Source organism: Lepidochelys kempii, chromosome 1 (genome assembly GCF_965140285.1).
Source record: "Lepidochelys kempii isolate rLepKem1 chromosome 1, rLepKem1.hap1, whole genome shotgun sequence".
NCBI lineage: Eukaryota > Metazoa > Chordata > Testudines > Cheloniidae > Lepidochelys > Lepidochelys kempii.
The window spans coordinates 281,591,381-281,605,356 of record NC_136380.1 but is presented as its reverse complement, the minus strand read 5'-3'; the positions used below and the strand labels follow the sequence as shown (position 1 = coordinate 281,605,356).

The 13,976-nt window shown below is 36.7% G+C and overlaps 1 protein-coding gene across 11 annotated transcripts in view; it reads left to right on the top strand.

The window, feature by feature from the left end:
* Positions 1-13,976, top strand: part of NAV3 (neuron navigator 3) — an 846,806-nt gene that overhangs the window by 750,972 nt on the left and 81,858 nt on the right. For all 11 annotated transcript variants that reach the window (XM_078851117.1, XM_078851118.1, XM_078851116.1 and 8 more), the window contains one exon: positions 11,857-11,940. In XM_078851117.1, coding sequence (XP_078707243.1) covers positions 11,857-11,940 — 84 coding nt within the window. The remainder of the gene's footprint in view (positions 1-11,856; positions 11,941-13,976) is intronic.

Sequence of the window (13,976 nt, the reverse complement as noted above, 5' to 3'; positions counted from 1 at the left end):
GGGATTTGATAGCTGCTTTCAACTACCTGAAAGGGGGTTCCAAAGAGGATGGATCTAGACTGTTCTCAGTGGTAGCAGATGACAGAACGAGGAGTAATGGTCTCAAGTTGCAGTGGGAGAGGTTTAGGTTGGATATTTGGAAAAACTTTTTCACTAGGAGGGTGGTAAAGCACTGGAGTGCGTTACCTAGGGAGGTCGTGGAATCTCCTTCCTTTGAAGTTTTTAAGGTCAGGCTTGACAGAGTCCTGGCTGGGTGATTTAGTTGGGGATTGGTCCTGCTTTGAGCAGGGGTTTGGACTAGATGACCTCCTGTGGTCCCTTCCAACCCTAATATTCTATGATTCTATGATAAGAAGATAGAAGATATCATATTGCCTCTATATAAATTCATGGGACGCCCACATCTTGAATACTGCAAGCAGGTGTGGTCACCCCATCTCAAAAAAGATATATTGGAATTGGAAAAGGTTCAGAAAAGGGCAACAAAAAATGATTAGGGGTATGGAACAGCTTCCATATGAGGAGAGATGGATAAGACTGGGACTTTTCAGATTGGAAAAGAGATGACTAAGGGGGGATATAATAGAGAGCTATAAAATCATGACAGATGTGGAGAAAATAAATAAGGAAGTGTTATTTACTCCTCATAACACACGAACAAGGGGTCTCCAAATGAAATTAATAGGCAGCAGGTTTAAAACAAACAAAAGGAAGTATTTTTTCACACAATGAACAATCAACCTGTGGAACTCCTTGTCAGAGAATGTCGTGAAGCCCAAGACTATAACAGGGTTCAAAAAAGAACTAGATAAGTTCATGGAGGATAGGTCCATCAATGGCTATTTGCAGGGATGGGTAGAGATTGTGTCCCTAGCCTCTGTTTGCCAGAAGCTGGGAATGGGAGACAGGGGGTGGATCACTTGATGATTACCTGTTCTATTTATTCCCTCTGGCTCACCTGGCATTGGCCACTGATGGAACACAGAATACTGGGCTAGATGGACCTTTGGTCTGACCCAATGTGGCTGTTCTTATGATCTTATGACTATTTTGAACAGCACCATTTCAGTCTCTGAGTGATATCAGTGCATGGAGCAATAGCAGTAGCTTGACATTAAACTCAGGGAAGATGGATATAATAACAGAGGAAGAATAAAACACGTTATGAAAACTGGTCAACACCATATCATTACTCTCAGAAGAAAACACTTTGTGGCTTTTAGTTCCTTCTGGATACATAACTGACACTGCAAAGGCACATTCCAATAGGTGCAAAAAGTACCTTCCACTTATGATTGTCTAGAAGTCAGAAATTCATCCATATAGCAGTAGAGTTGATCATGATGATCCATGCATTTGTTGGATCCATGCAGATTATTGGAATGCATGCTATCTAGCCATGACACCTTAGACGCACATATGCTCCAATTGGAACAGCATTCAGCAGCTTGCCTGTCAAGCAATACCAGTCAGCAGGAGCACATCATCCTGGTCATTACACACTGAATACCAGTTTAAGTTTGAGGTTTGATATTACTGCCTCCCAATGGAATGCCAGTTTAAATATGAGGTCTTGGCTTCGCTCTTCAAAGCCCTCCATCAGTTGCACCAGGTTATCTCAGGAACTCCCTCTTCCTTGATGACCAAGACCAGCCACCACGGGTGCGCTCCTCAGGAACAATGAAACGATCACCAAGAGCAAGAGTAGTGTGAGGGGATGACAGAACTTTCCTAGCAGCTGGTCCAAAACTGTAGTGATCCTTTGTTGTTTACAGTGTTGTAGCTGTGTTGGTCCCAGGATATGAGAGAGACAAAGTAGGTGAGGTAATAAAATTTATTGGATCGACTTCTTTTGGGAAAGGTCCAAACTTTCGACCTATGCAGAGCTCTTCTTCAGGTCTGGGGAAGGAAGCAGAGTGTCTGAGCTAAATATGAGTTGGGACAGATTGTTAAGAAGAAGGAGTTACATGTGTTGGAGGCAGTCAATTGAAATGAAGTGGGCAATTGTGGGTTACATTGTTATGCATAAAGGGTTGGAAGTGGGAAATTAAGGGTAACAGGCAGTGTGGTGTGTTATAAATTTGTGTATAAATTGTAATAAGCCATAAAATGATCCTTCCTGTAAGAGCTAAAATAACCAAATGCTTCTGACAGGACTAAAGTTCTATCTTTTCAATGTAGCTCTCCCATCGTATCAATGATGATAATTTCTTCTTAAAAATCTTACCTGTCCTAGAATAAGGGGAAGAGGCCCACAGAGACTATGCAAATTTAGACTCTCTGTAGGATTTATATAATTCTGTAAGCTATTCAGAATACCACAGTGATGAATGCAGTACAAATATAGATAGATGTGGAGGGGAGAACATTATAAAACTGTGAGTGGAATTCATATGCTGCAATAACAGTGCTGATCTATAACTAATGGAAACTGGGCTATTTCATAGAGAGCTCCCTGTTGTTCCTCTCAGTTGTCATACAGAATTGACATGAGTTATTGAACGTGTTATCAGGATATAATGCAATATAAGGAATGTGAGCACTGTGTGTACTTTGTACAGTTACTGGGGTTTCAGAGTTACCAGATAATTGCTGTACAATCCAGTAAGGTTTTTAAAAGCAGTTCAGGAAATAACTAGAGTTACCATCTTTGGTAAAAGTTGAGATGTTTGAGAGAGAATATTTTTGTACATTTTACTTGGAGTGTGCTTCCCTAATAACATGTGATAACACAATACATTAAGAATGCACTGTATCTACTCAGTGCCTTTCTTACTAGGTACTGAGAATTCGGGGATGGCTAAAATTTAGATCTACAGAGATTTCCATTAATTTCAGGAAATGTCTGTGCATTCTCAGGTACCAGTGTGTGGTAGCTTTGGGAAAATGATGATTCTCTGATGAAATTAGGAATCCCTCAGCGTGGCTTGCTGTTATTGGGTTACTCCACTGAGATTTTATAGCCTGAATGACACCATCTTGGGCTGTGATTTTTTTTTCTTCATATCTTACAAGGAAAACAGTATTGGGCTCGATCTTTACTTTGATGGGAGGTCAACATAACACAATCAAAAAACCAAGGATGCCTCCAGATGTCATACTGGTGATTTGTTAGGTGGCACTTTTCCTTCTGTTACTAAACCAGTGTTCCTGCATGTTTCAGCACTGCCCCGGAGAAAATCAGGAAGCAGATTGTTGCTCAGCGAGTCACAATTTGCCTCCCTGTCTTCTCCCATGCTCTCGTCTGATTCCAGAAGCAGCATATGATACCCCACAAGCAAGCTGGTCTATACTTGCCAGCATGTTGGGGTGGGAGAAGTAAAGTCTAGGCTCTACCCAGTCCCCACCCTCTCCCACTCACTTGCACAGGGATGGGGGAGTCAGGGGCTCTTCCCCCTCCTATGCTACAACCTGCAGTACAGATAGCCAGTGCAAGGGGTAAGGGGATACAAGGTGGGTTTTTTAGTCAAAATTACTTTTTATTTAGATTTTTACTTCAATTTAATTTTTTAAAGGAAAAAACAACTTGAAAATGAAACAAAACAACATTTTGTTTGACACAAAATGATTCCTCCCCCTGCATTTTTTTGGAAACAAATTATTTGCACAGCTCTTTTGTGCATCTGTGTGTATAACAAGAATGCCAAGTGGTAAGACCTCTAGTCTCACAACAGCACAGTAAATATATAGATTCTATATTTGTCGATGTGTACATATATATGTAAATCTCTGCATGAGAGCATGTATTTGTGTATGCAGATATGCACCATCTGTGGTGTGATATCCATGTGCTAAACTAAACTTATCATGCTCTCTTGACTGTGTCACCTGCCTACTAATCCATCTCTCTGGAAACTGCTTATACCATTCTAAACTTGTGAGCAGTTTTAAAAGAGATCCTGTTAGCAGCAGGAAAAAACCTTCCAGAGAAACTTCTCCTTTTTTTCCAAACCCCTCAACATCAGGAATTCCTCCAAAAAGATGTTAGATGAAAAGCAACCACTACTTATAACTACAACTTTCTTGCACGCTGTCATGAGATATATATTTTACAAATCCATCTGGTGAAAATCACTGTCAGAATTAAGCCAGTCCTAGGCTGCTTCCCTCCCTTATCACTGATATAAAAAGATTTAAGGCCTAATAGAAAACACCTTCCTATAAACCCAAAGAATCAAAGGGACCATCTTGCTGATATGCTACATGTAAGCATATTCTGTGTTTTCTTAGGGATGTTTTATCAGATCTCATTTACTATTAACAAAAAGTACAGAAGGATTTATGTTTTCAATAAATTATAGCTCATGTAATCATTTAATTGTTATCTGGACTGTGAAATTTATTCTGTTCACAGAGTAAAAAAAACCAATATAAATATTGCAAATTAGTTTAAAGATAATTTTTTATATATAGTTAAAATTAATTATCAAATGACAAACTCAGGTAGGCTTTTCATTTTAGTTAGACCCTTTCTTCATCTTAGTAAACACAGGTTTTAGCTATCAAATAAATTCAGAATTCTAGTTGTATATCTTTAAAGCTCTGAGGTATACTTGACAAATCCCCTTCATTTCACTCAGTTTGATACCAAAGTTACCTACATTCCACAGAAATGTGAAGTTATTTAAAGCAGAAATTATCATGAAACAGTCAGTTTTCTAGAAGTTACACTAAAAGGAGGAATCTCACAGCATTTTTAGTTCCCTGCATGAATAATTTTGTGGTGTCCCTCATGTTGGGTCTTTGTCACACATAACCTCTCACTTTTGGGCCACAGCAAGTCAAATGTTGTATGAGAGTATTTCCTGTATTGTATTAATCATTTCAGATATCCCTGTTGTGGAAATATCCATCTTTTGATCCTCAGTTCTTGAGCCTCCAATTTCCCAGTCCTTTCAGTATCTGGAAAATATGCAACCCTTTGTTCTCACTCTGCTCTGGGGAGGAAAACCTATTGCTAATATTCATCATTAATAATTACCTCCTAAGCCACCCACCCAACTTATTTTACTGTATTAAGTTTCTCTTGGCAAAGTCAAGCAAAAGTACTCTGTGTGAGTCAAAATGGAACATTTTTGTCTTTCATTTCATTTCTATATTATTATGCAACTTTTCCTTCATTTGCTTAGTCATGAAAGCATCTTGGTAAGGTTTATGCAGTACATGTATTGCTACAAGAATTGACAAGTTGAAATACGATCAGATTAGCCAAGGCTTTGCTTTCTGTTTTTGGGTTGAAGCCTATCAATTACAAGGTAGACCATTCTTCAGATATTTGAAAACCCTTGTTAAAAGTTTTGCTTGTTTGGGTTTATTTTTGTTATGCAAGTTCTGTTATATCAAGCATTCTGCTTCATTTTATCTATTTCTTTCATTTGATAAACTCCAAAGTGTTTTACTTGTGAGTGATTAAACCTCTGCAGAGTCCAGCTGCTGCTTGGGTGCTTAATTCACCTGAGATTCTGGCTTAGTCTGTTGCTTGGTTCGGTGCCACTGAAGGGCAAATCTCTATACTAATTAAGAAAGGGCAGCTTTTAGTTCAAAATGTATCCAATCAGCAAACTTCCTGCTTGACTGACAAGGGCTCAGATTCCAGTCATCAGCCTGAGCTTCAGTCCTCCCCTGTGTTTTCAGTGTGACTTTGATCAATGCCTCGTACTGTATAAAGCTGAAGGGTGCATGACGGCAAAACTGTAGTAGACCCAGGATGCCACTAGAAAACAGAGGGGGTTCTTTGGCTAACACTCTTGTTTGGCCAGCCCTGAACCACTATCCTATGGCCAAACAACAAGATAATAGCAGGAGGCGAACAGGAAAGGTCACCAGATATACATTCACTTCTTGCAATCAGCCAGATCCCTTGTGGCCTCTCTCACATCCTTTCATTCAGCCATGTCAGGTGGGAGGAAATTTATTTACTTATCTTTATTTTATAAATGTGAGCAGAGCAGTATAAGCTATAAAGAATGTAAGCAAACATAGCCTTGGATATATAGACATCACATTCAAGTTGGGCATTAAACCCAAGATTGTATTTTCCAAGAATGTCATAAAATTCAGTGAGTAAAATCAGGTTCTGGTCTTCTTACAATGTGGGACTCATTCTGCAGATCCCATGCACACACGTCCAGTTGCTTTCCAAGGGAGTTGTAGATGCAAGGAATGCAACATCAGGCCCTATAGTAAATTTGGCATTAGTTGTATAACTTGTTACAAATGAATAATATTTGTATATACTTTGCTCTAGAAATGCTTTTAATATTGCCTAACAACATATTGAATGGCTATGCAATTCCTTATCTATGGCTCCAGAGTATCACTTCAAGTACCAGTATTGCACTACAGATGTAAAAATACAAGCATGTTTGTGTTGAAATAAGTGGCATTTATGCTAATTATTCTAGACTATTTTACTCATTATTTTAATTGTGTAGACTGTAACTGAAGCCATCTTCATAATCAACTAAGCCTTTTGGGATGCAAAGGATTGATTATAAATATTTTTAAAGTATTTCCATTCAGAAATATTATTTTATAAGAAACAAGAAAGGGCTGTTCTTTCCATATTATGGATGATTTCAGTTCCTCACCCAAATATATCAAAAATATATTATTACTCAGTTTTTTAATTGGAAATTCAAAAGTGTAAAATAGGTACCTCATTTAAATTTCTAAATATTAATAAGGATTTTTTGTAGAGCAAGTGTTGCCTGGCATTATGCATTTCAGTTGTGGTTTGGGTAATCAAGCTGAGAGGACTTTTCCAGTGAACAATCTGGCTAGATTGTACTATACTTAGTCACTCTAATAGGAGTAGTCCCACTGGCTTCTGTTTAAATAAGTGCTCACTAAAGTCCAGCCCTTTGAATTAAAAAAAAATAACATTCTTTATTTGGTAGGCCATTACTCTATTCTATTGTGATAGACAACAAAGGTAATAAAAGTAAATATTATTCAATACAAAAATAATTCTCTAATTATTGTCAGCATACAGTTTGCTTCTCATTCATGAGGTTTATGAAATAACTAATTAAAGAGCATGTTTTGAGCCCCTTAACATCCGCAAACCCAGTCTTATTTTTACTCCTGGCAGAGTCTCTCAGGCGAGATCCATCATCATCCAGATGCAATACCACTCATGCTTTAAAATTATGGAATTTTTAACTGCAAGGAAAAAAATACATTCTATCATAGACTAATTTTAAAAAAAAAAAAACATGATTGTGACACAGCTATCATTCTCTAAAGCTTTTTAGGCCACAATATGTTATATCTACATCAGATAATATAGCTTTTCAATCCTTAATTTTTCCCATAATCATCTGGTTAAATATTCATAGAGACATGCAATGTAAAGTAAAGATTATACTATATGGAGCTCTGAATTTAAGATATAGATGATAATAAATATGCCCAATTACCTTCCGAAGACTTGTACTTTATTACATCATAATCATGAAAGAGTGGTATAAATTATGTATAGTCAGAGCAAACAATTACATGTCCTCTTTGTGGTTTGCATGCCCACACCAAACACTTGGGAGTTATACTCATGGAAGACTGCGTGCATATCTATTCACAGATTTTTTTCATGAAGCAATGAATGGAGAAAATCCATTATCTTGCTGTTAACAAATGTAAAATAGGAGAAAATTGGCTGTAATTCCTCTATGAGAGTATGTTCTACTTCAGCTCTGATTATATACTGAGTCACCTGTCATATTCAAGATAATTAAAACAAGGTAAAGTTGCCTGGATTGTTTTGATAATACAGTGCTGATTTTTCAAGTGGAAAGTGGCCTTAAAAACTAATGGTGGTTTTAAAAGGCAGTTGCTGTTTTCTTTTAACTGACATGAGAGTGTGAGATTAGTGTAAGAAATCAAGTTGTGCTATTTCCAAAACATCAAGGATGACTTTAAACAGTATATATATCTTAAACTTATATATCTCCACTGTAATTATATATATATTTTTAACAGTAAGATTAATCACGATTACATTGTTTTAAGTTAACTGTGATTAAAATCCTTAAAATCGCAGTTAACTTAAAAAAATATAATTGTGATTAATCGCACTGTTAAACAATAGAATACCAATTGAAATGTATTAAATATTTTTGCATGTTTTTCTACATTTTCAAATGTATTGATTTCTATTACAACACAGAATACAAAGTGTACACTGCATACTTTATATTATTATTTTATTACAAATATTTGCACTGTAAAAATGATAAAAAGAAATAGTATTTTTCAGTTCTGTTCATACAAGTACTGTAGTGCAGTCTCTTTATCGTGAAAGTTTAACTTAAAATGTAGATTTTTTTTGTTACATAACTGCACTCAAAAACAAAATTATGTAAAACTTGAGAGCCTACAAGTCCACTTAGTCCTAATTCTTATTCAGCCAATCACCAGGACAAACAAATTTGTTTACCTTTACGGGCGATACCACTGCCTGCTTCTTATTTACAGTGTCACCTGAAAGTGAGACGAGGCTTTCACATGGTACTATTGTAGCTGGCATTGCAAGATATTTATGTGCCAGATATGCTAAAAATTCTTATGCCCCTACATGCTTCGGCCACCATTCCAAAGGACATGCTGCCATCCTGATGATGCTCATTAATGTGCTAATTAAATTTGTGACTGGACTCCTTGGGGGAGAATTGTATGTATCCTGTTCTGTTTTACCCGCATTCTGCCATATATTTCATGTTATAGCAGTCTTGGATGATGACCCAGCACATGTTCGTTTTAAGAACACTTTCACAGCAGATTTGACAAAACGCAAAGAAGGTACCAGTATGGGATTTCTAAAAATAGCTACAGCACTTGACTCAAGCATTAAGAATCTGAAGTGCCATCCAAAATCTAAGAGGGACGAGATGTGGAGCATGATTTCAGAAGACTTAAAAGAGCAACACTCCGATGCGGAAACTACAGAACCCAAACCACCAAAAAAGAAAATCAACCTTCTGATGGTGGACATGAGTCAGGTCCGCTCTTCTTTGGATAGTTATCGAGCAGAATCCCTCATTAGCATGAACGTATGTCCTCCGGAACAGTGGTTGAAGCATGAAGGGACATATGAATCTTTAGCGCATCTGGCACGTAAATATCTTGCAACGCCGGCTACAACAGTACCATGTGACCACCGGTTCTCAATTTCAGGTGACATTGTAAACAAGAGGTGGGCAGCATTATCTCCTGCAAATTGTAACCAAACTTGTTTGTCTGAGTGATTGGTTGAACAAGAAGTAGGACTCAGTGGACTTGTAGGCTCTAAAGTTTTACATTGTTTTATTTTTGAATGTCGGTTTTTTGTACATAATTCTACATTTGTAAGTTCAATTTTCATGATAAAGAGATTGCAGTGCAATACTTGTATTAGGTGAATTTTGTTTTTTACGGTGCAAATATTTGTAATAAAAATAAATATAAAGTAAGCACTATACACTTGGTATTCTGTGTTGTAACTGAAATCAATATATTTGAAAATGTAGAAAAATCCAAAAATATTTAAATAAGTGGTATTCCCTTTTTAACAGTGTGATTAATCGTGCAATTAATTGTGACACATTTTTTAATTGTGCGATTAATCATGATTAATTTTCTTAATCGCTTGACCGTCCAAATATATATATAAACTGTACTCTATAATTTAGGCTGACAATTTCATAAATGCATGCCAAATATCCAAAACAGATATCTGTACACACAATTGCTGATTAATCTCAAGGAAACTACATGTTTTCCATGTACACTTAGGCTCATGTTTATAAAAATTTAGCCCTTGAGGCATGAATCTTCTCAGGACAAGCTTAAGGCTGAGTTATGAAATAGAATATATATCCTTGAGCATATGTTGAAAGCAGATTGTTTGACTACTACTACCATAAATAATTAAATGTATGACTCTCTCTATGTCTACTTATAACACTGACTTTTACATGATGTTGCAGAATCTTTACATCACTCTAAAATGTGTTCAAAACTATTTACAGCGTTAAAAAACAGTTCTGAATATGGCCAGTCTCATGTGCATAATATCCTTCCATCTATGAGAAATAATATGCTGAGCGAGGGGATGGGAGGTTCCTTTCACCTCCCAACAGCATGCCTTGACATGGGCCAAACAAAATCTTCTGTGTTGTATCCTCTTCCCCCACCATTATTCTGCCTTAATCTTTTTTAGATTGTACACTATTCAGGGCACAATTATTTATTTCTGTGTGCTTGGACAATATCTAGAAGATTTTGGGAACAACTAAGTACACCTGAATACATTTGAACAACATTAATAACTGTGCTCACAAAAGAATTAGAACTTGCATCTGCAAAAGCTGTTGAGTAGCATATATGTTTGTATGCACCAAAGAGTTAATTTTGCACATAAATGGGTGCTTGAGCAAGCACAGTTAACCTCTTTGCATCCACAATGCCTACTTTGGGTGTGCATGTTTTGGAAACACAGTACAGGTGCCTAAATTTGAAAACTTTGCCTATAGTCATTTTTACTATTTGATTTTGTGACAAGAGATTCCATAATTCTAGCATGTACTGTATTCTCAATTCCCCACCAGCATCCTATATATTTGATTCAGGAGTGCTCTCCCCTTTGACAAATTTTATACTGTTTTAAACTAGGTACTTTTCAGAGCAATGAATTCACATTTTGTAAAAGAACCTCTGTCCTTTAACCATATCTTGTTCATCCTCTCTCATCTTGTCAAGTTCCTCCTGCCTTTTTCTCTTCTTTGCCAGTATGTGTAAGTTAAGCGTCAATCCCCCAGAAAAAAATAAGTTAAGCAAGGCGACCTGTGGATTTTGTGAATCCTACAGAGCTCCATTAAAATAGCAGTCCATTGCCCTCTTACAAACTCTTAGAGAGAAATCCCTCCATTTGAATATTTTCTGATACTGTAAGCATGAACACACTTTTTCTCCTTCTAAGTGACTCTTACAGCCATAAAAAGTTAATAACATCACTGACACGTTTTTCCTGCAATTCCTTGGTGGTTTAATAGCTGTAACATTTTAGATGCCATGACAATTGACTCTTCATATAAACAAATAAATACATAACAACTAATGAGTGTGTCTAGCCTAATACTTCTTGAATATAGTCTGTGCTGGGTATTCTTAGAAAATTTGAATGAAATATTGTAAAACAAAGCATTGCTGAATTTCAATTTCTGTTTGTTGCATCATTGAAAAATGCAGACATCTAACTTCAAAGAAATCAGTGCCTTTATATTAAAACAACACAAGCGATATATATGCAGACTCAACCCACTATAAAGACCAGTAGGAATAAGATTATATTATGGCTCTCTGCAATGTCTGACACTTTCTGAAGAGTGTTGCTGTATCAGAGAAATAGATAAAGTAATAATATCTTAAAAGGTCATCATGACAGTATCTAGACACTTCCCATAGTCTGGTTCAATGGACTCTTCTAGACGAGCTTTGTATCTGGGACCCTGACAGCTTAGAACTTTTTTTAAAATTCGAGTGCATGAGTCCTTCTGTTGTTATTTTCAGTAATGGGAAAGAATAATGTCAGGGGGGAAGTTCTATTGCCCAGAGTCACAAGAAGAGCAAATCATACTTAAATTTTGAAGGCTGCAACTAAAGAGTTGGAGAAGATAAAACTGAGTCTGGAAAAGTGGAAAATGCTGTGGCAGTTGGGGTGAGGTGGGAGAAAGCAAGTAGTACTGAGTGCTACAGATTACAGATTTTATTAGACCAGCCAAAACACATGAATTATACGTTATGTACCATGGAAGCTTTGCTCAGTCCATTTCATACCCTACCGACATTTCAGATGTTTTTCTTCTGTTTCTTTCACAGGCTCATCTAGTAGCAGCTTTTGAAAAGAGCTTAGGAAATATGACCGGCCGACTGCAGAGCCTAACAATGACAGCTGAACAAAAGGTATGCTTACAAAAGCAGGCACTTGAATGTGGAACATAGCAGATTATTTTAGGGTTTGTGTTTAAATTTAAAAAAAAATATCGAAAGAAAGGACAGCTGTGACAACAAGACAGACACATCTTTCTTTCCTGGCCATTTGATCAAATCTTCATAAAGCTCTATAAGAATTAAATTGTGCCACATCAGATTACCCTAACAAAATCACAGTATGGTTTGAAGATAAAATCTTTCATTTCCAGATTTTAATTAAAACATTTGTGACTCTTGGTTTAATCCATATGGAAAGATTCTTCAACAAAAGCTCATCATAAACAATCGGAGTATTTCATCCCAATCCGACAACATTGTCAGAATACTAAAAAATTGGCAAAAGAAAGGATTTTAAGTATAGAAAAATGAACCTGTTGAAAGTGTCTGTGAAATGTGACCAAACTGTTGTCTAACAGATTTGGTTTTGATTTTGCTATTTAGAGGGGAAGAAATATCCAAACCTAATACCTAGTATATGTAATCAGATGCATGGTCCCAGTTAAAGGAGCTGCAGTTATAGGGCCCAGTTCTGCCATTTGCTGAGCATCATGACCTCATCCAGCAAAGCATTTCCTTAACTTTAAGTATTTGAGTATTCCCACTAACTACAGCAGGCTACTCACAGTCTTAAAGTAAACCATGCACTTCAATACATTGCTGGATTGGCAGCAGGGTGCTCAGAACCTTGCAAGTTGGAGCTCCCAGAATTCTGCTACCCTTCCTTATGTTGAGTAGCCTGTTACTCAGCAAGTGCTCCCATTGGGCCAGACTGAATCCTTTGCCTGCTGATAAGCAATTATTCACACAAGTAGCTCCGCTGAAGTCAATGTGAGTAGTGGTTCACTGTGTGGCCTCCTTTTGATTAAGTGGAACTGCTTGCTGAGTTAGGAACTACTCTCAGTGAGTAAGGGTGGCAAAACCAGCCCATAAGTATCTCATGATAAAAAGCATTTTTGCTACTTTTTTTTATATTAAACAAAAAGTTCTCAAACATTTTATGTTAAAAACAATATTTAAAAATTTAAAATATTTAAATATTTAAAAATCTTTTCTAAGTCTAGTTTCCCTCAGCAGGCCCCCTATCCAGAAGAGATTAAAATGCTGACATTGAAACAAATCAGCTCATAAGTAAACTCATTTTCCCAGAGACTTGAAAGCATGTTTTGCTCCTTCTCCTCTTTCCTCTGCCACTGAGGTTAAATTCCTTTAGCAGCTTTAATCCTTATTATATAAAATGAGAGTTAGAAGGATTGATTCTTAATGCAGCAGTAAAAGAACTATTTTTAATTAAAATTGACTCTGCATTCCAGTGTGGAATTTGTGGCATGGAAGTGGAACAATGTTACTCTGTAAATTGCGTAGCTATTGTTGTAGAGCAGGTTTTTGTGCTTAACATTTTACGTACAGTTTAGAGTTTTTGATAATGATATACAAATTGAGGATGGAATTCATCCATTAAAGAATCATCTTTCAAGTTAAGGGGTGTAGAAGAGAATATTTGATCTGCTTTAGGCTACATAATGACTTTGAATGTCGTAATGAATGTTCAGAGAAGAGCCTTTCTTAGATCAACCTTTAGTGCTGAAATATTTTATTTTTCTTTCATAAGATTCATAGATTCTAAGGCCAGAAAGGGACTATCATGTGACCTCTTGTGTAGCACAGGCCATAGAACTTCCTCAAAATAATTCCTAGAATGTATCTTTTAGAAAAACATCCAATCTTGATTTATTTCAGAGTAGCAGCCGTGTTAGTCTGTATTCGCAAAAAGAAAAGGAGTACTTGTGGCACCTTAGAGACTAACCAATTTATTTGAGCATAAGCTTTCGTGAGCTACAGCTCACTTCATCTGATGCATAAAGTGGAAAGTACAGTGAGGAGATTTTTTATATATATACACAGACCATGCAAAAATATACATTGTAAGGAGAGTGATCGCTTAAGATGAGCTATTACCAGCAGGAGAGTGGGGTGGGGGGAGAGAAAACCTTTTGAAGTGATAATCA